At 47.5% G+C, this 23,520-nt stretch overlaps 1 protein-coding gene across 1 annotated transcript in view; it reads left to right on the top strand.

Moving 5' to 3' along the window:
* NTN3 (netrin 3) overlaps positions 1 to 23,520 on the top strand; it is a 92,832-nt gene that overhangs the window by 9,797 nt on the left and 59,515 nt on the right. The window contains 1 exon segment of the mRNA XM_006015582.2: positions 11,614 to 12,629. Coding sequence (XP_006015644.1) covers positions 11,614 to 12,629 — 1,016 coding nt within the window.

The following is a 23,520-nucleotide window of genomic DNA, read 5'->3' as shown; positions in this document are numbered from 1 at the left end:
CTCAGCATGAGTCAGACTGCAGATAAAACGAGAAAAGGGCAAGAAATGTTTGCCTTCTTGAGAGCCACTCTGCTGCCCCAGGGCCAAGGTCAGGCCTGGGGCTGAGCTCAGCTCCTGACAGCATTAACCCTAGCAGAAGGCAGTCCCTTGCTGTACAATAGGGGCTGCTGCTGTGCTAATGAGAAAATGGGTGAATGGCTCTTTGTGCCCCTTAAGATCCACAGCAAGGACCAACCACAGTCTGGGCTTTCACACTGCTCTGAGTAACATGTCCATATTGGGTTATATCCTCAACTGGTGTAAAAAGGCAGAGCTCCATGCAAGGCAATGGCTCAATGCCAGGTTACACCAGCTGGCCCTGTTATAAGTAGTAGCTGGTTTCTAGTGCTTGTATCTCTTGTGGCTGTCACTACTCCATTGTTGCTCATGTCTGTCTCTGGGACATGCCTCTGTATTTTCCAGTTCTGTGCCAACTCAGCCAGTAGAATCAGAGTGGAAGCCAGATTCCCAAATGCCAGCAGAACACAAGCAGCAATTCTGTTGCTTGCTCATGTGATGTCCAAATTTGATCTAACAGGCTAAGGATGGGGTTTTGCCAGCAGATTGCTAGTGTTACCCTAAAACCCTTTAAAAACCGAGGACCTGATCCTGGGCACTCCCACTTATCTGATCTTGCAGGAATTTTAGGCTTGATCGTGATTACATGAGTGACTCCCAGCAAGGGTGGTGCAGGCACCTACCTGGAAATCTTCAAAAGAAGACTGGACGCATACCTTGCTGGGGTTATTTGACCCAAGCAATCTTTCCTGCCCAAAGCAGGGGTGCTGGACCTGATGATCTCATGAGGTCCCTTCCAGCCCTGAACTTTTGTGCATATATGTAATTATCAGGCACAATATTTAACGGCCTCCTGATTTTACTCTTCTGAGCAGAATTTATTCCTGGCAAGATTCACACACACATTCATGAAGTTCAGGGCTGAAAGGGACCTCGTGAGATCATCAGGTCCAGCCCCATGCTCTGGGCAGGAAAGACTGGTGGGGTCAAATACCCCCAGTAAGGTGTGCATCCAGTCTCCTTTTGAAGATCTCCAAAAAGAGTGAGTGCAGCTCCCACTGACATCAGTGGGAGATGCAGGTGTTCTGCTTCTCCCAGTAGAAGCAGCTCAGCAGCAGATCAGGCTTTCTAGCAATTCTTTGTATACTTCTCTCTCTCTCTCATCTCCTCAAAATGATATTTTTGAAGTGGGTCCCATCCAGGGCTATATCAGTTATGTTACTTAACAAATACATGGCTCCTTGCTTTCTTGAGGTAAAGAGACATAATACTTTGCATGTGGAACTGGAGAGCAAGCTTCTGGTTTGACAGTGATATTGCATGTCAGAAGGAGATGCTCATGTCCTGGTGAAGGTGTTTTTCACAGGAGTGTGCACAATGCTAACTGTGTTTGCTAATGGGTTCTATCTTGCAAATGTTCTCACCAGTCCCTTTTCTAATAATATTATGGGTGCTGCTAAAGAACCTATCTGAGATTAAGGCCTCACTCTGCTAGGTGCTGTACAAACAGTCCCTGTCCCAAAGCACTTGCAATAGTGAGACGAAACAGCCTCAAGGAAGGAAGGATTATCTCCATTTTACAGAGAGGAACCCACACTACAAGGAGGCTAAGTGACCTGCCCAGGATCACTCAGGAACTTGTGCTTTACACACAAGACCATCCTGCATGCCTTGTTTTCATGAAATCATCCAGTTAGTCACAATTACGTGGACTTATATAATACAATATTTGGTAATTCTGATAATGTCATTTGGGGAAAAGGTAATCATGTACAGGAATTTTTCAATTAGAATCTATTCAGATTGTTGTTGTTGTTACTATCACTGTCATCATTATTTAAGCATCTGTGTATGTGTGTGTGTTTGTGCTGGGGTTCCTCAGAGGATAGTTGAAGGAGCTTTGTGTAGTGGGGTCTGTTGGTGGAACTGTGGGGTGAGTATTCTGTATCTTCTGGGTTTCTCTTTTTGGCGTGAATGGCTGAGCCATATATGAGCGTGTCTCCTATTGGCACAATGGGAAGAACTCTGTGTGTGTCTTGGAGTCTGTCCCTAACAGATGGAAGGCTTGACTCTGTATGTGGGTTGTGTGTGTTCCCTTCTGGGATAGCAGTGTCAGCTGCATGTGATTGGGCTGTGGTCCACAGATTAACAGGGCAAAGTCTTAATGGGATTTTGTAGGGAGCGCTTTCTGTGGAATAAAGGGTGCACTGGGAACAGGGATCTCTCTGTGAGTCAGAGTGGTGCACATCTGGAGAAATGAAGCAAATGTTGGTGCTCTATTTTTTAAGCAGGTTCCCTTTAGTCTGGATATGGGGTGCAGTGATTGGTTTAGGCATCTTGCTATGACTCCAGGGGGGCTGAGTTTGAGTCCTTCTCTCTGGACTCATACTAGCTGTTGCCCCTGTTAACTCCACTGTGGATGAATGCCTGGGCAGGCAGGCTGGGGTTTCAGTGGCAGCCAGATGCAGTGTTGGTCACATCACCTCCTTGTGTGCCATTGTGACAGAGTGGTGTTCCCTAAGCTGGCTAGACTGAGGGGTCAGTAGGGCAAGGAGGACCTTTAGTCTGGAAACAGATTTAACTGAATGTTGAATCATGATCAGTGAGCATCTCTAATTGGGACAGAATAAAGGAAAGAGCATGATTACAGCAGGGGAGCTGACAGTCAGGTAGAAGAGGCAGAGACTCTTTGCAAGCTCTGGACTTTCTCCATGCCACCCAGTGTCAAAGGACGTTTCCTCCAGGCAGGTCAGTACCAGTGGCCTGAAAACACAGATGGGCATTGCAAGCTCACACTGCAATGGTGGCTGCCTGGCTAGTATGCAGGAAGAGAAAAGGAGCAGCAAAATGCACAGAGACCAATAAGAGGTGTTTTGTGCTAACTATCCTCCATTCACAGCTCTCTGCAAGCACTGCGAGGTACCACAGGGCTTCTCTGCTACTGGGCAGGATGAAGGTACGTGGGGGGTCACTGACATGTCCAGGTGCTGCGGTATGGTATCTGCAAAGGGGAAGGTCTCCCAGCAGTGTGGAGGAAGTGGAGTAGCAGCTGATGGTACTCTCCAGTGTCCTCAGATTAGGATTCAGCACTGATCTTGTGTGCTTTTCTGCTGGACAGTTCCCAGTGCACACTGGACAGAACAGGAGCAACCACAACATCGTGCCCCTCCCATCAGAGCTTCAGATAGGAGATCAGCGGGGTCAAGTACTCTCTCTCTCTGCTGGGGCTTTTCTCTCCTTCTCTTATCTGAATCTCAGCAGGGCTCTGGACATGTGTAGAACTGCCAGGCAGCTGATGGTGCAGCCTGAAGGGAACACAACTCCCTTCCTAAGGTAACAGACAATTCCAGTGTTGGGCAGGACCATTCAAGTCAGGATATGAATAGGTGGTATTTAAAGGGAGGTATGAGCCTAGTGTAATTGATGCTCTGTTTTAAGTAGGGGGAGACTGATTATGTTGGCCAAGGCTGATTATAAAAAGAGACCAAGCAGCTGTGGGTTACTGATATGCTACAGAATGTATTGCAGTTCTCATCTCTGGCATGTACCAGGCATTTCCCCCTGGAAATCATTTGGGTGAAGCAACCACCCTGCTATAAATCTAGGACTGCCTGTCATATTCCCTACAGGCAGTGTTAGTGGGTTCCTTCTCTTCCACTGTGCTCTTGGTGTTTGATCCACATGCAGCTGCAACTCAGGCCTCCACTACTTAGATTTAGTAACAAGCAGGCTAAAATGAGGTGCACTTGGCCATTTAGAGAGACCAGCAGCCAGCTCCCTAAATGTAAGGGCAGCAGCACCAGGAAAAGCTTGGTAAAGCATTCAGTGAATTAGGGGAGAAAAAGTATACAGAGACTAGGGGCTTCCCCTCATGTAGCATGTTTGCATTTGCACTGTAGCAATACCAACCTGGATACATCAGTGTAAATTATTGGCTCACTGAGACCTGGTAAATTGCTCATCAGGATAAGTCATACTGGCAAGATGAGCTTTGTTGTATTGCATTATGGTCCAGAGTGCATGCACACACACACACATGTACATGGGGCAGACAGACAAATACATTGGCTTGAAGATCCTAACAATAGGAGATTAGAAGCCTGACTATTTCTTGTACAGGAATTTTGGGGTACAAGCCTTCTCAGTTCTATGCCATGTGGCTGGCATGCACAATGTCTCCAGCGTTTCTTCAGGGCAGTCCTGCAGCAATGAGTGTGTTTGCTGAGGAAAGCAGTAGCTTCATACAGTCAGACTAAAACTTCACTTGGAAGGACTCAAGGTTGGAAGGGTTTTGCAGAACACTCCAGCAACCTCTCCCCTGAAGTGATATTTTCTTTACAAATATGCTCCAGCTTTTAAAAATTACAAACAAAAATGAAACCACAAATGTTAAAATGCCCTAGAAAGAAGCAGGCAAGGGACCTGGTCATCTCTCCACTTCCCTTCAGCCTGTCATTGCTCACCGCTGCTGCCTCCTTACATACAGCTGACACAGTTCAATTTCCCTTCTTGCTGTGCTCTGCAGTGGACATATACTGGTATATGGACTGATAGTTGCATGTGGACTGATTGTGAATTGTGCAGTAAAATTGTCCACAGGAGTTTGGCCTCCAGGGCCAGGTCAGAACATGGTCAGTTTTCCCATCATGTGAGGTGTTACAAGAAGTCATGCTAGATGTTCCTTGTGGTTTCTTCTGACCGCCAGAGCTATAAATCTCTTAGTGCTCACAGATGCAGTGATGGATCTGTGTGACAATGTATACCAGCAGCAAATACTGTCACAGTCTCTCTGAAGGGTGAAGCTGGAGGAAAGGAAAAGGCACCAGAAAAATCTGACATTTCTTAGCTCCTGACCTGAGTTAGGGACTTCCTGGGTTATTGGCTTAACACATCTTCCCATCCAAAGCCCTGTCTCCCAACCAAATCCAAAATGAAAAGATGTCTCTTCTTTTCTTTGCTACCTGAGAGAATTTGTGACAGTCTGTTCCTCCCAGCCCCCAACAGGCTGTGCTGGGAACTTGGTTCTGCCCTACCCCACCTCCAGTGAACATTTTCTTCTCTGAGACTGGGATATAGAAACAGTTCTCTCCAGAGTTTGGTATTCTGGTTCTTGGTTCAGGCCATACTTCAGACTTTCCTGGTGATTTCAGCCAAGTTATTTAGGGCCTCATTAGTCTTCATAGACAGTTGGCATCTACTAACATAGCTAGCTACCTCTCATTAATCTTCATAGTTAGAGCAAGGAGACATCCCTCTCTCTCAACTCAGTTACAGGAGGCCTCTTCCAAAGCAGAGGTTTGATTTCTTTGTATCTCAGTTACCATGCCTGTAAAACAGGTTTAAGGATACGGACCAGTTCTATGCTGAGTTCATGAATGCTTTGGGATCTCCACTGGGAAGGCCCCATAGAAATACTAAGTCTTAATGTCTGTCAGTTGACAAGCCCCCAGTCATGTGTTGGGGCATTACCTGGAAGGATTTCTTGCATCACCCCTCCTTCACCCAACAGCTATAAAAAATAACTTGATAGAAACTAGAGACCCAAGGATGAAGACCTCTACTAATGGACTGTCTTTTAAAGAGATAGTAAATAGATGACAAGTTCAGGAATGAGTCTGGTGGGGACCCTAGCCTGGTGGTGGGATCCCTTTCCCAGCTGCCTGTCCTTCCCTGGGCAGGGCTGGTTGGTATCTTGCACCTGGACTATTTTTCCAAAGTAGTCAGTTGCATGGTTGTGCCATGGATGGAAAGGGAAGAGCTTCTTAGCCTATTAGTGGTTATGGCAGTAAAAAGAACAAGCTGTCTTCCAAACTGACAGTTCGTTCCTTCAAAGGAAATATCCCAGATGACTTGAAATTGGCTCTCAACCCTGCTGCTTTCTTCAGAGGGATTAAGTGACTGTGAAGCCAGGAACAGCATCTCAGAGAAGGTGAAGGGGCTCTCTCTAACTTAGGAGCAGCAGACTTGCTGTGTTAGATCCAGGTTTGTCCATCCAGCATAATAGGTCTGGCACTGGCCAGTCCTTGATTCTTCGGAAAGAAGTGAGAACCCTAGTCAAGCTGTGCATTAAGTTATACAAGCTAGAAATAAGGAGAGAAACTCTACTGCATCTCCAGGCTAGAATGAAGGGATAAATACTAATATGTCTAGTATTAGAAACTCTAAAATTCCCACAGTATTGGCAGATGGAGATTTGGCTTCTTCAGGCCAGTGTAAAGACTTGTCAATGGACAGTGTACCCCAGCCAGCTAAGGGCATGCTGGGATGTCTGTCTTGGGCTGTACGTAATGAATCTGCCAAAAGAGAATCCCTGTTTCAGTCCCTGTTATTGCAAATACATACTCATCTCACCCAGCTGGCATGGACTGCTGAGTTCATTTAATTTTCCATGAAACTTCTTTTCAGAGGAAAGAGTCCAAGTTTGACAGAAGTGAGCAGTAAGTTCCCTGGCATAGTACCATCTTTCCAGGTATGGGGATGTGCCATGGTTACTTCTTGTCCCAATATTTCATGAGACAGTCTCCTTTTAGACAGCCTGGATACAAAAATCCTCCTGCTACACCTTTAAAGTCAGCACTACATCTTCAAGTGATAGCGATGGAGGAGTGGAGTGACCTAACATCATAAAGACCATGTTATTTGGGGGTATTGGGTGGAGGAATCCAACTCTTAGCACTGAGATTTCTTTCTCTTTCTTTTATCGACACCTGCTGTTGATTTCAGCTACAGTAGCGTAAAGCCAGAATAACTTCAGTAATTTAGTCTAGATTTGTGCCAGTGTAACCAATATAGAATGGGTCCTGTTGGTCATATCCTCTTAGTAGCTGGGAAGTTTGTTTCCAATGGATTTTGTTCTTTTCATCTTGGGGGACATGGATTTTTCCATCCCAAATCCCTCTGCCCAGTAACCTCAGGGGAATAGAAAGTGTTCTGTTGATTCTGTCCAGCGGTTCCAGAGAATAACAGGGAATGCCATACAGATTGTAGGCAGCAGCAGTACCCAGAGCTGTGTTGGTCTATTTAATGGTCACTAACCATAATCCTGGAAAGGCAGTGCCTGTTCACAACATGTCACTGCCCATGTGTGCTTGTTTATGCTCACTCAAAAAATAAAACAAAACAGGATTTTCATTCCTTCACCTCCTTTGGGAGGGCTTGTGAAGATGAGTTGCTGGCATCTGTTGGCATTTTCATCTCCTTGCTAGATGAGAGTTAGACCATACTATAATTTAAACACCAACAGGCACATGGAGCCTTGTCTTTACTAGGGCCCCCCCACCCGCTAAATGATGCAGCTAAACAAGAAGTAGCAACACTAGAAGATTTTAGCAGAAGTTTCTAAGCCTTGGAGTCTGCCTGCCATGTTTTAAAAAAGCCCAGATAATAACTAACATACTACAGAAGACTGGAGCTTCAACTATGCGGTAACTCCTTAGTAAGTCATAGAATCATAGAAAGTTAGGGTTGGAAGGGGCATCAGGAGGTCATCTAGTCCAACCCCCTGCTCAAAGCAGGACCATCCCCAACTAGATCATCCCAGCCAAAGTTTTGTCTAGCTGGGTCTTGAAAACTTCCAGTGATGGAGATTCCTTCCACCACCTCTCTGGGTAACCTGTTCCAGTGTTTTACTACCCTCTTAGTGAGAAAATTCTTCCTAATATCTAACCTAAACTTCCCTTTCAGGAACTTGAGACCATTGCTCCTTGTTCTGTCATCTGCCATCACTGAGAACAGTCTAGGTCCATCCTTTTTCAAACTCTGCTTCAGATAGTTGAAGGCTGCTATTAAAATCCCCTCTGTCTCCTCTTCTCTAGACTAAATAAACCCAGTTCCCTTAGCCTCTTCTCATAAGTCATGTCCCCCCAGCCCCTTCACCATTTTTGTCACCGTCTGCTGGACTTTCTCCAATATCTCCACATCCTTTCTGTAGTGGGGGCCCAAAAACTGAACACAGTACTCCAGATCTGGCCTTACCAGTGCTGAATAGAGGGGAATAATCACTTCCCTTGACCTACTGGCAACACACCTTCCAATGCAGCCCAGTATGCCATTAGCCTTCTTGGCAACAAGGGCACACTGCTGGCTCAGATTCAGCTTATTGTCCACTGTAACCCCCAGGTCATTTTCTGCAGAGCTGCTGCCCACCCAGTGAGCCCCAGCCTATATCGGTGCATGGGATTCTTCTGTCCTAAGTGCAGGATTTTGCACTTGTCCTTGTTGAACCTCATGAAATTTCTTTTGGCCCCATCCTCCAATGTGTCTAGGTCTCTCTGAACCCTAGCCCTACCCTCCAGTATATCTACTACTCCCCACAGCTTGATGTCATCTGCAAACTTGCTGAGGGTGAACTCTATGCCATCTTCCAGGTCATTGATGAAGACATTGAACAAAACCTGCCCCAGGACTGACCCACTTGATGCCGGCTGCCAACAAGACATTGAGTCATTGATTACTACCCTTTGAGCCTGATGTTCCAACCAGTTTTCTATTCACGTCACAGTGCATTCCTCCAGCCCGTACTTCCTTAGCTTGCCTGTGGGAATGTTGTGGGAGACCGTATCAAAAGCCTTGCTAAAATCAAGGTACATCACATCCACATGTCTCCCCACATCCACAGAGCCAGTCACCTCATCACAGAAGGCAATCAGGTTGGTCAGGCATGACTTGCCCCGGTGAATCCGTGCTGACTGTTCCTAATCACCTTTTTCTCCAAGTACTTAGAAATGGATTTCTTGAGGATCTGCTCCATGATTTTTCCAGGGACTGAGGTGAGGCTGACTGGTCTGTAGTTCCCTGGATCCTCCTTTTTCCCTTTCTTAAGTATGGGAACTATGTTTGTCCTTTTCCAATCATATGAGACCTCTCCTGATTGCCATGAGTTTTCAAAGATGATGGCCAATGGCTCTACATTTACATCAGCCAACTCTCTCAGCACCCTCACCCTCAGGTGCATCCCATCTGGCCCCACGGACTTGTTCATATCCAGCTTTTCTAAGTAGTCCCTAAACTGTTCTTTCATTACTGATGGTTGCTTACCTCCTCCCCAAACTGTGCTGTCCAGTGCAGTAGTCTGGGAGCTGACCTTGCTTTTGAGGACGAAAGCAAAAAAAGCATTGAGCACTTCAGCTTTTTCTGCATTCTCTATCACAAGGTTGCCTCCCCAGTTCAGTAAGGGACCCACACATTCCTTGATCCTCCTCTTGCTACTGACATGCTTGTAAAAAGACTTCTTGTTACCCTTCACATCCCTTGCTAGCTGCAACTCCAATTGTGCTTTGGCCTTCCTGACTTCATTCCTGCATGCTTGTATTCCTATGCAGACACAGCTTTTCAGGATAAACCCCTGATTTTGCCATAACAGCTTATGACAGGTCCATGAACTCCATAAAAAGAAGCACTATTTTGTCAGTATAACTGCAGCTACACCAGGGATTTTGCCTGTATAAAAATGTGATGAAAATCCCACCCCTTGCTGACAGTACTTCAAGACTGGCAAAAGGTTGAGTGTAGGACTGGCCTAATTATGGACAACTCTCAGGCATATCAAAGGCAGAAGAAAGGTATTGGGGGAGGGATTTTTTTTATGAAAGTCCCTTTCAGAGAATAAACTCTGGCCCTGGTTTTGCAGTAGGTGGAAACAAGTCCTGCACTCTCAGAGAATGGCTGTCTGTTGGGCTCTGATCATCCCCAGCATGTTCACACCTCCCCCTCAACCTTTGATGTGGGGTACACAGTTTGGAAGCTGCCTGGCTCCCTACTGAGGGCATTAGGGGCTAATTAAACCTCAGGATTCTTACCCTGTGAGGTAGGAACTCATTGTTCTGGGGGACAGGGAGAGAGAGAGACACCTGATGAGCTGGAATAATTGAAGGCTGATGCTGGTGTGATGCTAGGGGAGTGCTGAACTGGTCTGAGCATGCAAAGCATGGTGGGTCTCCTTATTGCACCCAGGCTGCTGCTGTGGAGCCTAAGCAGCCTCATCCATGGGAGTGCTCATGAGCTAACTCCCTTTCTGTTCAATTCAAAAAGACTTTGGCTTTGTCCACTCTGATCTGCTCAATGCAGCAATTTTGGCAGGGAACAGTAGCTGCCAACATCCATACACAGCCATGTATGTACTTCTGGAGCCTTCACACACCTCCCTTACAACAGCTGACTACCAGAGTGTGACCCACACCCTGGGAAAGCACCAGCTGCAGAAGGGACCATGGCAGCCAGCAGAATGACGACCTACACATGTCTTTTGCCAGCTATGGATGGCAGCAGAAGCCTTGCTCCACTCAGGAGAAGTGGCAAAAAGGAGGGTCCTACTGCTGTTGAGGTGCATTAGGGTTGGATGCACTCAAATTGCTGATGCCAAAACTTTGTAGTGTCAACCAAGCCTCTACTGCCTTGACAAGCCATTGAGCATTGAGTGACACTGTCCATGAATGTAGAGATGCTTAAAATGCATTTCAGGCACTCAGGAAGGAGTGCAATGACAGATCAATTAATAATCACCATGCATAGTTCTTAAGGAGTATGTTTCATGTATAGGTTCCGGTATACTTTAGAGATGTAGATTAGTATTATCATGCCCATTTTACAGATGAGGAAACTAAGGCACAGACAGAGGGAGTCTGTGGGACAGGAGCGACTTGCCCAATGTCATGCAGCAGGTCTCTGGCAGAGCCAGGGATAACATCCAGCTTTCCCAGTTCCCAGTAAGAGCTCCTCGTTTCTGTACCATGTGTACTCTAGAAGTTCCTAGCTTCACGAGCTGTATTTATAAATATACTTAAAATAGACAGAGTATACAAGTATGGCCAAAATATATGTATTAGTTAGCACTGTCTCTTATTGGCTGTTCCTTTTCCTCTTAGTAATATTCAGCAGTGTTCTAGCCCCTTTAATAAATGGCTCTCAAAAAGAGTCCTAGAAATGTCAGCCTGGCAGTTCCCCACCCCTCCCCCCACCTTCCACCCAAGGATGTAACTCTTCTTATTACCATTTTATCAATGGGAGACAGAGGCACAGAAAGGTTCAGTGACTTGTCTGATGTCCCAGAGCTAGTTTGTAACAGAGCTAGGGAAAAATCCAAAGTTGCCTGAATCTCAGCCTATTGTCTTAACCATAAGGCCAGTCTTTCTTCCTTAGACCGTGGTCTCTTATGCTGTCTGCCTGCCTGTCTGTCTTCCTAGCTCTTTGTTCTTTCTCCTTGAGAAAAAGTTGGGGGCCAGAGCAGGGGTGTAAATATCAATGAAATGTCCCAAACAAAGAACTCTGCCCTCATCCCTGCAGAGAATCCCAATAAGTTACAGTTGAGCCAGAAGCACTCCCCCCCCCCACCCCTCCCCCGAGGAGAGTGGTCTTCAGACACAGCCTTCAGCATGCTGGCCAATACTGCCAATAGCAAACGATTAATTGATCAGATCCATGTATTCCTGGCTAGCTGACACCAGCACTGCCCTCTTGCCAGCCTCCAAACACAGGCTTTGCCTCTGCCTTTCTGCCTCTGAAACAGGGTTTCACATGAGTTGTAGCGGGTGATTCACTGCTTGTTTGCTTTTTGTTTAGGGAGGATTTGGCTTCTGTGCCGTGCCTCGGAGCGTTCTCCTTGGGAAGGATGGATCTGCCGCAGCTCTTGAGACTCCTTCTCACTGCCTGTGTGTTTGGCCTGACCCAGACAGTTAACCCCTTTGTAGGTCAGCAGACTCCCCCTGACCCATGCTATGATGAGAACGGTGCCCCTCGGCGCTGCATCCCTGAGTTTGTCAACGCTGCATTTGGAAAGGAAGTGCAGGCCTCCAGCACGTGTGGGAAGCCCCCCACTCGCCATTGCAATGCATCAGACCCTCGCAAGGCACACCCACCCTCCTACCTCACTGATCTCAACACTGCTGCCAACATGACCTGCTGGCGCTCTGAGATGCTCCACCACTCACCACAAAACATCACCCTCACTCTCTCCCTGGGCAAGAAGTTTGAGGTGGTTTATGTGAGCCTGCAGTTTTGCTCCCCTCGTCCTGAATCAACAGCCATTTTTAAATCTATGGATTATGGCAAAACCTGGGTGCCTTACCAGTACTATTCCTCCCAGTGCCGTAAGATCTATGGCAAGCCCAACAAAGCCACTGTCACCAAACAGAACGAGCAGGAGGCACTATGCACTGATGGGCAGACAGACCTCTATCCGCTCACTGGGGGCCTCATTGCCTTCAGCACCCTGGATGGACGACCGTCTGCCCAAGACTTTGACAACAGTCCTGTGCTCCAGGACTGGGTGACAGCCACGGACATCCGGGTCATCTTCAGTCGTCCACATGTGTTCCGGGATAAGGGAGGTCGAGACAATGATGAGGAAGATGGTGGGACCAGTTCATCTCCGTACTACTATGCAGTGGGTGAGCTTCAGGTCGGAGGCCGATGCAAATGTAATGGGCATGCCTCCCGTTGTGTGAAAGACAAGGAAGACAAACTGGTCTGTGACTGCAAGCACAACACTGAGGGCCCTGAATGTGACCGCTGCAAACCCTTCCATTATGATCGGCCGTGGCAGAGGGCCAACACCAGAGAGGCCAATGAATGCTTAGGTAAGAATTCCCCTGTTCCCCTCCCAACAGCAATCAACCAACAGCTGGGAAGAGTCTTTCAGGAAAACAAGGAGAGATGCAGTGGGACAGCATTCTCTCTGTCCATATAATTCCCACCAGCCTGGTGTCTCTGTAGTGGCCAATAGAGTCTTGCCTGGGATAGATCTGGTTCACTGTTCTGTTTCTTGGGATCTCCAAGAGAGAAACTGCTTAGGTTTGGACAAATTAAGAACTTCTACCATTCCACGCACCTTTTGGTTGACACCTACAACTAACAGAAAACCCACATAATTTAGAGGTTGGATAAACAAGTAATTCTTTTTTGCTTCTTCATTATGTTTCAGGGTTGGGCAAAATACAGCCTGCGGGCCAGATATGCCCCACCAAGCACTTTCATCCGGCCCACAGCACCCCCCAGAGTATTGCACCCTGCCCAGCCCTTCCACCCATGAGAATGGGAGTGAAGCTTCCATGTGTACAGCCCCCCAACATATCCTATTGGGCCTTGCTCCCACCCTCTTGGGCAGAAGGGCTCTGCCTAGCCAGCAGCTTCCAGGCAGGGCTCCTGCTGCAGCAGAACCTGCTTGCTTGGGGCAGCAAATAGGGAAGCGGCAGTGCTGGTAGAGGGGTGTGGAGTTGCAGCTGGGCAGAAGCGGGAGTGCAGCACAGAGCCTGTGCCCAGCTGGGCAGCAGGAGCATGGAGTTCAGCTGGACAGGGTGTGAGTGTGAGGCGGGGTGTAGGGACCACCCCACATTTTCGTTATGGTGTGCAGCAGTAGGTGGAGAGGTCAGGGTGCTTGTGCCCGGAGCAGTCGCCTGGTAGGGTGTGGCTCCAGCCAGCGCTGCGCAAGAGGAGGGAGTGGAGCCTGCTCTATTACCAGGGCTCTGCACTGCATGCCTGCAGCTCCAGCACTCTCAGTGGGGGTAGCCCCGTGCTGGAGCCTGCTGCCTCCCTTGTTCCCTGCTGTGCAGGTCCCCACGTTCTGCCGGGAGTGGAGGGAGCCCACCCCCTGTTTCCTCAAGGAGTCCAGTGTGGGGCTTCCCTGCTGCAAGTGTGGAGCGTGCAATAGAGGTGGCCAGTGCTGTGCTGGGGGCGAGGAGCACACCCCCACACAGCCTGCCTGTCTGCTTCTATCACAGGGGCTCTGTGCCACATGCCTGCACTCACAGCGGGGAAGCCGGGCGCTGGTCTCCATGGGGAAGCAGGGGGCGGGGCTCCCTCCACTCCCAGCAGAGTGTGGAGATTGGTGCAGCAGGGAGCAGAGCAGGCAGCAGGCTCCAGTGCGGGGCTTCCCCAGTGTGGGTGCATGGCATGGAGCCCTGGTGATAGGGCAGGCTCCACTCCTTCCACACGTGCAGCGCTGGCTGGAGCCATGCCCCATTAGGTGCCTGCGTTGGGCACAAGTGCCCTGACCTCCCTGCCTCCTGCTGCTGCTGCTAGGTAGCGGGGGTTGCACACCATGGGGGCAGTGTGGGGGGAGTCCCTACACCCCCACCCTCACACCCCATACACCCACACCCTGCCCCCACATCCCCCACCGACATATACATACAGCCCAGCATACCCTATGCCCCCTACACAGCCACACCCTCTCACAACCACCCACACTGCACCACACACACACTATAAAAGTAACACTTTCTTTTTCAGTTATTGTGCAATCCCTTCTATGTACAGTAAACAATCACAAATCATGACAAATATTTTTTGTAATAAAATTAAAATATGTTCTAGTAGGTGTTTGACTTATAGTGTACAATTTGGTTTTTTTCTGGTTCTAAGATGGCAACCCCCCTCCCAAAAGGAATATTTAAGGGCGGGGGCAACAAGGGGAGGGACTTCCGGTGGCAAAGGTCAGGGGTTAGTCCATGAATTGGCTAGTAGCAAAAGTGACAAACTGTCCTGAAAAGTTTATCATCATTGTTTACTGTTAATATGGTGCCATAAACATCAAGCGTGGCACTTTACAGCACAAAAAATGCTCAAGGCTGGATCCTGCTCTTAGTTATGTGGTGTAATGAAGGGTTTATTTTAGTACAGGATATTGGATTACACCAGTGTTACGCTGGTATGAGTGAAGTCAGAAGTCAGTAGGGTTGGCTGGGACTTTTCCATAGATTTTTTTTTTGGGTTGAAAATGCTGATTTGTTGAAACCAAAGCTATGTGCGAGGAAGGGTGGATTTTGGTGAGTCACTGGGTTTGCAAAATTAAAAAGAAAAAAAGTGTTGACATATTTAAAATGTCCCAGTTCAACATGTTCTAAACAAAACCTTTCAGGTTTGAAATAAGTTTTTTGTTTTTAATTTAATTTAGGTTGCAGCTGACCTGATCTGATTTTTTTCAGGATAATTTTTTAGATTTTAGTATTTTGTTTTAGTTCCAGGTGGGGAAATAAATGTCAAAATGGCATAACTCTTCCAGAACAGGAAAACTGATTCCTACCCAGGTCTAGAATGCAGCCCTGACTTCCACAGGAATACGAAAGAGAAAGGAAAAGGACTGTCTTTAATTGGCTATAGAGGCTAATAATGTAGAGGATATTGGACAGATTTGTTAGTTTTTATATTTAACTCCCCAGTCAAACACCACCTTTCTATTAAAAACATTATATCATAAGTATTTTTATAAGCACCTATAACCAACAGGTCAAAAGAAGACACTGATTTTGTGGGGGTATCTCAAAACTGGACTCTGAAAATCTGAAAATGTATCAACTAGTATATTTTCTCTCCATTCTCAAAAAGAATCAGTTTTGTTAACATTTTCAAAACACAAAGAAATTTGAACTCTCCCCTCACCCCAGCCTCAGGTGGAGATCTAGTCTGGGAAGGTTCAGAGTGCAAGGTCTGAAATAGGTTCTTAAACTAGGAAAAATTGAGTAACCTTAATGAAAACTCCTTGCATTCTCTTCAGGCCATGATAAATCATTTTGAAATGTGGGATGCTGAATACATGAGGTGCTATGGGAATTTTAACTAGAGCGGCTCCTGAGTGCCACTCTACCCCAGAGCACATGTATAGGTGCCCATTAGGGTTGGAGTGAGGTTGTAGCCATGAAATATATGCAAAAAATGTCTAGGAAATATATGCAAGGGAGGAATTTTTATAATATTTTTTACTGGACCAACTGTACAGCTGGGAGAGATGTGAGATGAGCTTTTGGGCATGAAGACCTGAGGAAGGGGACTTTGTGTTGAAAACTTGTCTAACATCTCTCCAAACTATACAGCTGGTCCAATAAAAGGTATCACCAAAAACTTCCTGCTTCCAAAATATTGATCTCATTTTATACGCTTACAGCATAGGATCTGTGTTTCTCTCTTACTGATTCTTTAGTACTGTTTTAGTGTAAAAGGGCTAAACTTTCTAAGGAAGCCCTTAGTCTTTCCTGCCTGACTGTCCACCAGAGATCCTGTTACTATGTTTAGCTCCACAGTGCCAGGGAATTTCCCAACCCAGTTTTGCCTACATGAGAAACTAGATTTCCTTTGTACCAATATCCATCACACACAACTCTGCTGGACCTAGTATAAAAAAGGGTTAAATAGCTGAAACTTAGAGTTGAGAGGTTCAGATCAACAGCTGGACTTTGCAGGCACTTTTCCATACCCCAGTGGCTGGGTTTCCAGGTCCATCAATGAACTGTTTGCCTAGTCAATGGGACAGGGATGTGCCAGAAAGCAGCAGAGCACCCATCTGATCCTGCCGGCGGGGAGTAAGGCTGAGTGATTTCTTTCTCCATCAGGGTTGGTTTACCCAGCACCCACCATCCCTCCCAGTGAGCCACAGAAACTTTCAGGGGATTTCTCCTCCTCATCCCACTCCCTACTAGGGTCAGTCATTTGGCAGATGGGGCTCAAAAGATAAACACGATGAGAGAAAAGAAAAGTTGGGAGGGGGAGGGAGTGAAATGTTGTCCCTTTAAAACACCCTTGACAAACCCTGCACACAAAGGCAGCTTAACGGAGCTGCCGTGTGAAAGTAGTTTTTCCTGTCGATTCCATCCCCTCTTTCTCCCTTTCCCCTCTTGGGCTTTGTGCCCTCTGTGAAGGGGCCTGAAAGAGCTCCTCCATCACACGCCTCCAAAGGGCTTAGCGGCTGAAAGCCGGATTAGCTCCTCCAGCCTTCCCCTCTGTGCTTTTCAACAATGACATCTCACCAGCCAGCAAGAACAGACGCAGCAATTAGCACCAATTAAAGGGAGAGGGCCTGCTGGGGAAGTTCCCTTCACTCAACCCAGGTTGTGGGGCTTCCCTCACAGCAGCCCCATGTGAATCCTCCACCATGTCCATCCCAGGCACCTGGCCTTCTGGGACTTCCTGGCCAAGCTGACCCCACCTTAGCTGGGGCCAGGCCTTAAGGAGCTGTGAGAAGTTGTCCCCACTAGACAGCACAGCTGTGATGGAGGGCCAGAGAAAGCCTGTGGGCAGAGGAGGCTGAGCCCAATGAGTGCTGGCAGTCAGCTGCAGCCCAGAGCCAGGGTAGGCTGGATGAGGGGCAGCTCTCAGCACAGTCTGCAGGATAGTAGAATCTGTTTCTTCATGTGGGACATTCTTCTATCCACACTACCTGAATCCAGGCTGAAGTGTGGCTCAGGAGCTTCTTGGGCAGGGTCCACTGCTTTGTCCTTCTTCTGTTCAGTGTCACTGACAAAGCAGCAGTGCTGTGACCATGTCACTTACAGCATTTAGTCCGGCACAGCCAGAAGTCCCCAGATTTTGGTAGCAGTCATGAAGGATCTTACAAAGCCAGGGTTTCAGGTTAATAGGGTGTAGTTTCCCCAGAGTAATGCAAGGGGCTGTCTGGCCTATCATACTGAAGCACTGATGGACTCTTTGGGTTCCACTTCACTGAATTTCTTTGGGTTGGATGCTGACAGCAGCAAACTCCCACAACTTTCCCGGAACAGTCTGTCTTCAGAGCATATATATATATTTCTTTGGTTGCATGAGAGTTTCTGGTCCCAGCTGAGTCATAGACTTGCTGATGTGGAAACAAATCAACAAAGAAATGTGAATTGTACACAATTTTTGGCACATCAGAAAAAAGGTTTAGGGTTTGAAGGTTAAAAGGAAGCATCAGTCAGTTTTATTTTTTAGACAGAAGCCAGTCTGGTTTAAAGGGCCCTTAGAAGGTGGCCACTTAAAAATACCTGCCACCTAAGGTTGCAAGGGTATCTCATTCTCCAGGGCAGATACCTGCAGAGTGAGGGGTAGTTCATACGAAGGTGGCTGCTTCTGAGTTGAGCTCACCTGTCTGTTAGGAACTGAATAGAATCTATCAACTAATTTCATGTAAGTCATCAAGCAGCTTTGATGAGAATAAGTTTTGCTTCCTATTACTCTGGATCAGATCATTTCTGATTCCAACCCTTAAGCTGTGGGTCAGCTTGGGGGAAAAAATGATAGTGCTCTGTTCATGCCCTCCCAGGTCCCAATTGGGTAGGTGTTTATGCCAGAATCATTAGCAGGGAATCAGTGAACTGTATTGATGTCTGTCATGCCTTCTGTTGATCTCAGAGTCTAGCCCTACCTTTCAGCGAATGGTGGCAGATCACAGCTCTTTCAAAATTACTGTTCCAAGCTATCTGCAAACTCTGGCAGGCAGAAGTTTTTTGGTTTTTTTTTAAAGAAATTTTTCGTGTTCCAAACCAAATCAGCCAAATCAAGTCCAAATCCATGAGTCAGTCCAGAACCATAAGTGGCCCTACAACTAGCAAACATCCTCCACCCCCACCAGGGGCTTCAGATATTTCCAATGTTTTTTGGCAGACATCCTATGTGCAGGCCCAAGACTAGAGGCTTGAGGTTCAGATGCCCCCAAGTTCTGCCTGCCCTCAGCCATATGGCCGCAAGCTAGGGAGGAGCCTCCCATTTCCATAAAATGGGCATTAGTCCCAACACCTCAGTGGGTACTAAACCACGCTAGAAGAACAGTTATCGCTGGGAGGGCATAAGTAAAACTGCCTTCTTGGACCCAGATACATGGTGTTTCCCCTGCCAGGTAGAGGCCAACCAAACGGATAAGTCAGTGCAGCAGACAGAGGTACATCAGGGCCCATTTGGAGGCTGTTCTTGAAAAAGTAATTTCTAGGGAATTGCTTAAGACTATGCCTACTGAAAGAAGCTGCAGTGGCTCACTGAGCAGCAGCTCTGTCCAACCACAAAGTAGTCTAGCCTGTTCTCTCCTTCCCTTTGCTTCCACTCTGCCAGCAGGCCAGGCTGGTCTCTCCCTCCCAACACCCTGGAATGTGTCTAGGCAGACCCCCCAGTACACACAGTCGAGTACCCTTTATGTCGGCAACCGCCCCACTTTCCCACAAGTGACTTAGACAGACCTCGCTCAGCAGTACGTTCTGTTTGTTTCTGGTAAGAATTGGAAAGAAAAGCAGCGAGACAGGGGCTGGGCACTGCGCGTGCTCCCTCCCAGGACTCTGTGATTTGGCAGGATTCAAAGAGTTCTTTTGCAGATTAAAACTGTCTGCAGTGGAGAAACAGAGGGGACCCCCCCCATCCACCCACCCCCACCTTCCTGGTTTCTGCCTGGCATTGGTTCGCCTGCCAACAGCCCACCTGGGGCAGATCACAGAGGAACCTGAATTGCCAATAGTGAAGGAAGCCCCTTCAATAATCCCTGGAGACGGAAAGATTGGAGTAATATCTCTGGGCTCCAGAGACTTCTATTATGATGGAATTGGCTTCATTTTCATAGGCCTGGAGCTTTTGTTTTCTTTTAACTTCCGTGACACCCTGTGAGGAGGAGGCAGGGGGGCGGAGGGAAGGCAAAGGGAGGTGAATGTTTGTATACTGGCTCTTTCCACTTGCCATGTAATAACCAGAGAAAATTATTCGTGCTGGGGTTCCATCTCCGCCCCACAATTAATTGGGCACAACGGGTGTTGTACGCACGCACGCGCACAGGAGACTGCCACATTCCTCAGGCCCCTGCTGCTGGAATTAGACTGGTCACTAAGTCAGCAGGCTGTCCCCTTGCAAGGCTTTGGAAAACACCAAGCACCAAGGGCTGTGTGGGGGGGATTAGTGGGATGCAGCTGCTGGAAGTAATTGATCTACACACTGGTAATTCTGGAACTCTTGTTCCCATTGTTGTTGCCACCGCTGGAGCACTTTTTTGAATGTCATACAAAAGGGAAGCCTTGCTCTTGTGATCAGAATCTGTTCTGTTTGCTGAGGAGCAAATGGGTAGTATTTGGGGGTAGCTTTGATCCCAGCGAATGCCTAGGAAATGGGAAATTCTTTTGGAACCATCAAGTGGGTCAGAGCTTCATCAACCTTGGATTAAGCAACATAATAGCTGTCTGATCCAGGAAGTGAAAGGTCTAATCAACTTGTAACACCAGTGTCTATGAGTGTATGCTCTCAGGCAACTACTAGAGCCCCAGCCCATTTCTCAAGGACTTTTCCTTGCCCATTTCCTTTGTAAGCCCCCCCAGTCCTGCATCTACTTTCCCATGTTTTGTCTCAAGGCACCTGTCTATAGGTGGGAAATTATCTCAGGAATCCAAACCATCTTCAAAATTGACTGGAATTGGTATGCAAACCAGGCTGTAGGTAGCCTACACCGCTTTATGGGGTCTTGTATCTATTCAGAGAAAAACATTAAAGTTTCCTGCAGCCCATCACTTATATCTCCAGCTCATCTGAAAGCTGTTTTATCAGAAAAACTTGTTTAAAGAAACACTTTGGACCACTTGAAACATATATCCCAGTGTGAACAGGCCATAGGCCGCAGAACAGGGTGGGCCACCTGGGCCATGGCCCAACCAACTTTTAGCATATTAATTTATATAACCCACAAATGCACAATTGTCATTCCAGTTAAAATTGTATAGCTATTTTTTTAACTGCATAGCTAGCTAAATTAATGTGCTAAAAGTTGGTTGGGCCATGGCCCAGGTGGCCCACCCTGTTCTGCAGCCTATGGAACAGGCCAAAGGCTTGCTTTGTCATAGTGACTTCAAACTGTGGGGATTTCCCTTAAGAGAATGACTGTGAGCAGGCAATGGCACCCTTAAAAGATTGAAGTTGGCAATTTATTGTATTGGTCCTGGAAACTTTGTGAAAAAGATTTTCTTCTCACATCACAGGAGCATCCTAATTCTGGATGACACCAGCTGAACAGCCTTGCCTGCCATATTGTGGAACTTTGTGTCCTGTCTGGAACCAGGAAATGCAGGGACATACTAAATGAAGGCCATGTTGAGGTGGGAATGGTACATGAAGGCTGGTGTTGGTTCCTGCCCAATAGGGCATGTTTCTCTCATCCTGAGGAGGAAGGTTGACCTGCAACCAGGCCAAAGCCCCCTTACAGCCTCAGAAAGTTAACTCATGCCTCATTTTCTATGCCTTTGCTGGTTCAGTGACTCACTCTGCCTCTTTTCAGATTGCTTTTTAGACAATACAAGATGGTTCCCCCTGAGCAGGGAAAAAGGAACCTGATCAGTTCAAAGGGAATTAGCTCCCAGGCAGATATTCCAGAGTCTGTTGGGTTGACAGTTTCAGAGTAGCTCATTGCTGTGTCTCATGCTCCTTGCAGGCTGTGTGCACCTTCCTTATGATAACGGCCTCTTCCCAGAATGAGGAGTCAGCCTCGGGCTCCTGTCCCTCTTCCTCTTCATGGAGTCAATTACTCCAAGGCTGGAAGAAAGAGAACCCCCAAACTTGCCACTGCTATACTAATCCAGATCTGAGCCTCCCCACTTCCCTCAGTTCCTTGGACACGCAATGCTTTCAGTGAGAGTCCCATGGCCACCTGTGGTGAAAAAAGTTGCAAAAGTAATTTCTTTCCCAGGAAGTGCTAAGGAGAAGGAGACAGCCCTTTTTCTCCTTCCCCACCCCATGCTTGTTTGTGCAATTCAGTTGACAAGACACTGAACTGGGATTCAACAGACATGGGTTCTGTTCCCAGCTCTCACTGACCTATGGGATGACCTTGGATGAGTCACTTCATTGCTCCCTGCCTCAGTTTCCCTGTTCGTAGAGTGAGAACGATGCACTGACTCCTCTCTGTGAAGTGCTTTGAACTCTGTGGAAGAAAGGCCTTCTACCAGTGTCATTCTTTATTTCTACTACACAGTGCAATTGCAGCCTTAACATACCTAGTTGCTTCAGACTAACTTCAGGTTGTGCTGAACACTGTTGGCCTTGTCTGGATTTCAGCAGGCCCTGAGGTCTGGCTCGTAGATGTCTCCCCTCTTTGCTGGGTGATAATCATGCCTGGGTCCTGCTATACAGTTCCCAGGGACCCAAGGTTGGGAGGAGTCTACATTAGATGGTGCTGTCTCATAATATTAGCCCTTACCAATGATTCTCAGGCAATTTTAGAGCAGGCAGAGCCTGCTGCTGCCAAGCACTAGCTCAAAAGCTTCTGTAGCAAAGCACACTCTCCCCTGGAGTGGAGCTCAGCTCAGGCAGAGGGTGAGAAAGAGATGCCAATAACTGGTCACTGTAATAGTCAGCCTTCAATTCCAAACCCCCCCCTCTTCCTCTATCCCCACATTGGCTCACAACTGCAGGTGGCTTTGAAGAGATAATTCAGGAGAGGCTCTCAGGGCACTTAAAATACTTTTTTTTAGGTCCATGCTTGGGGCCCATCAGTATAAGATCAACCACATAGGTGTGGGCTTTGGGGAGGGTGGCAGGGGAACAGGACTGAATGAAAGGGATGAGTTTCTCCAAGGAGTGGACTGTCACAGTGGGTCAGCTGGGAAGAAGGGGAAGTAACTGCTGTGAGGGGCAAAGCCCAGTGGTAACAACCAACCAGAACAAAACAGAATTATTCAGGTGGATTTTTGTGCTGGAAATGTTTAGTAGCCAGATGGTCAAATGTTTAGTAGCCCTAGCTAATGGGACTATCCTCCAGAGTCAGATTCTTTTCCAGCCTCTCACCCCTGCACAACTGGGTTGAAAAATCTCAAGAAAAGCAGAATTTCCCATGGGATTTTGGCAATTGGCTTTGGTCCCCACCAGATCCCAGTTTCACAAAATAAATAGCAGGAAAAGTTACCTAGGCTTTCTTGAATCTCAGAAGTTCAATGTGACCTTTTCTAGAAGGTATATATAATCAGTTTTCCCTGTATCCATTTATATCGACCCTGAGGCTTCCCCCAGCTCCTGCGGGGTACTGCTTACTTTAGCGATACCATGCTAACCTGCAGAATGGTCTGAAGCATGACTCTAGGATTTTCTTCATAAGACACAATACTTATTTAGGGTGGGAGTTGAAGGGGTTTTCTAGTCTGGATTCCCCCTCCTACAGAGTGGAAGTAGAAACTATGTCCTGCCAGCATCCCAGCCGGGCGCTCCTCCAGCGAAAGCAGGGGCGTAGCTTGAATCCGTTGTGGGTTTGGCAGCGATGGCTATTCTAGGGTTTCACTGAGGCTGTTCCGTTAACTAATTATTCCCAGTGACTTCCCAGACTCAGGGAGCCCTTTCCCCTTGAGTGCAGCACAGCTGAATCATCCCCAGGGTAGGGAGCTCTCTCCCTGTCCCATGCCAACACAAACTCTGCCACCCACAGAGTGAGAGATGCACTCTCTTCTCTCATTTTTCCCCAGCCTTGGCTGCTTTGCCTAATGCCCTTCACCTGCCAAATGTATTGTTAGTGCTTGTGTGGGCCACTCTTAGTTTGCAGTGGCTAGAGTCATTTGAAGGAGTACCAGGAGAAGCTCTCTCTGGTGGTACTGTCTCAGGCTGAAGATTTGCACCTTATAGACTGATATATAGCATAAGCTTTCGTAAGCAGCAGGCTTACTTCATCAGATGCATGCTCAAACTGCCAACGTTCCTGGCACTGTGGAGGAGGGAAAATCACACGAGATCCTGTGGAGGGGCCTACAGGAGAGGTCAGGAATGGGTGAGACTGTTCAA

Source organism: Alligator sinensis, unplaced genomic scaffold, assembly GCF_000455745.1.
Source record: "Alligator sinensis unplaced genomic scaffold, ASM45574v1 scaffold404_1, whole genome shotgun sequence".
NCBI lineage: Eukaryota > Metazoa > Chordata > Crocodylia > Alligatoridae > Alligator > Alligator sinensis.
Note: the sequence above shows the minus strand (reverse complement) of the source record. Positions and strands in the feature narration are given on the sequence as shown.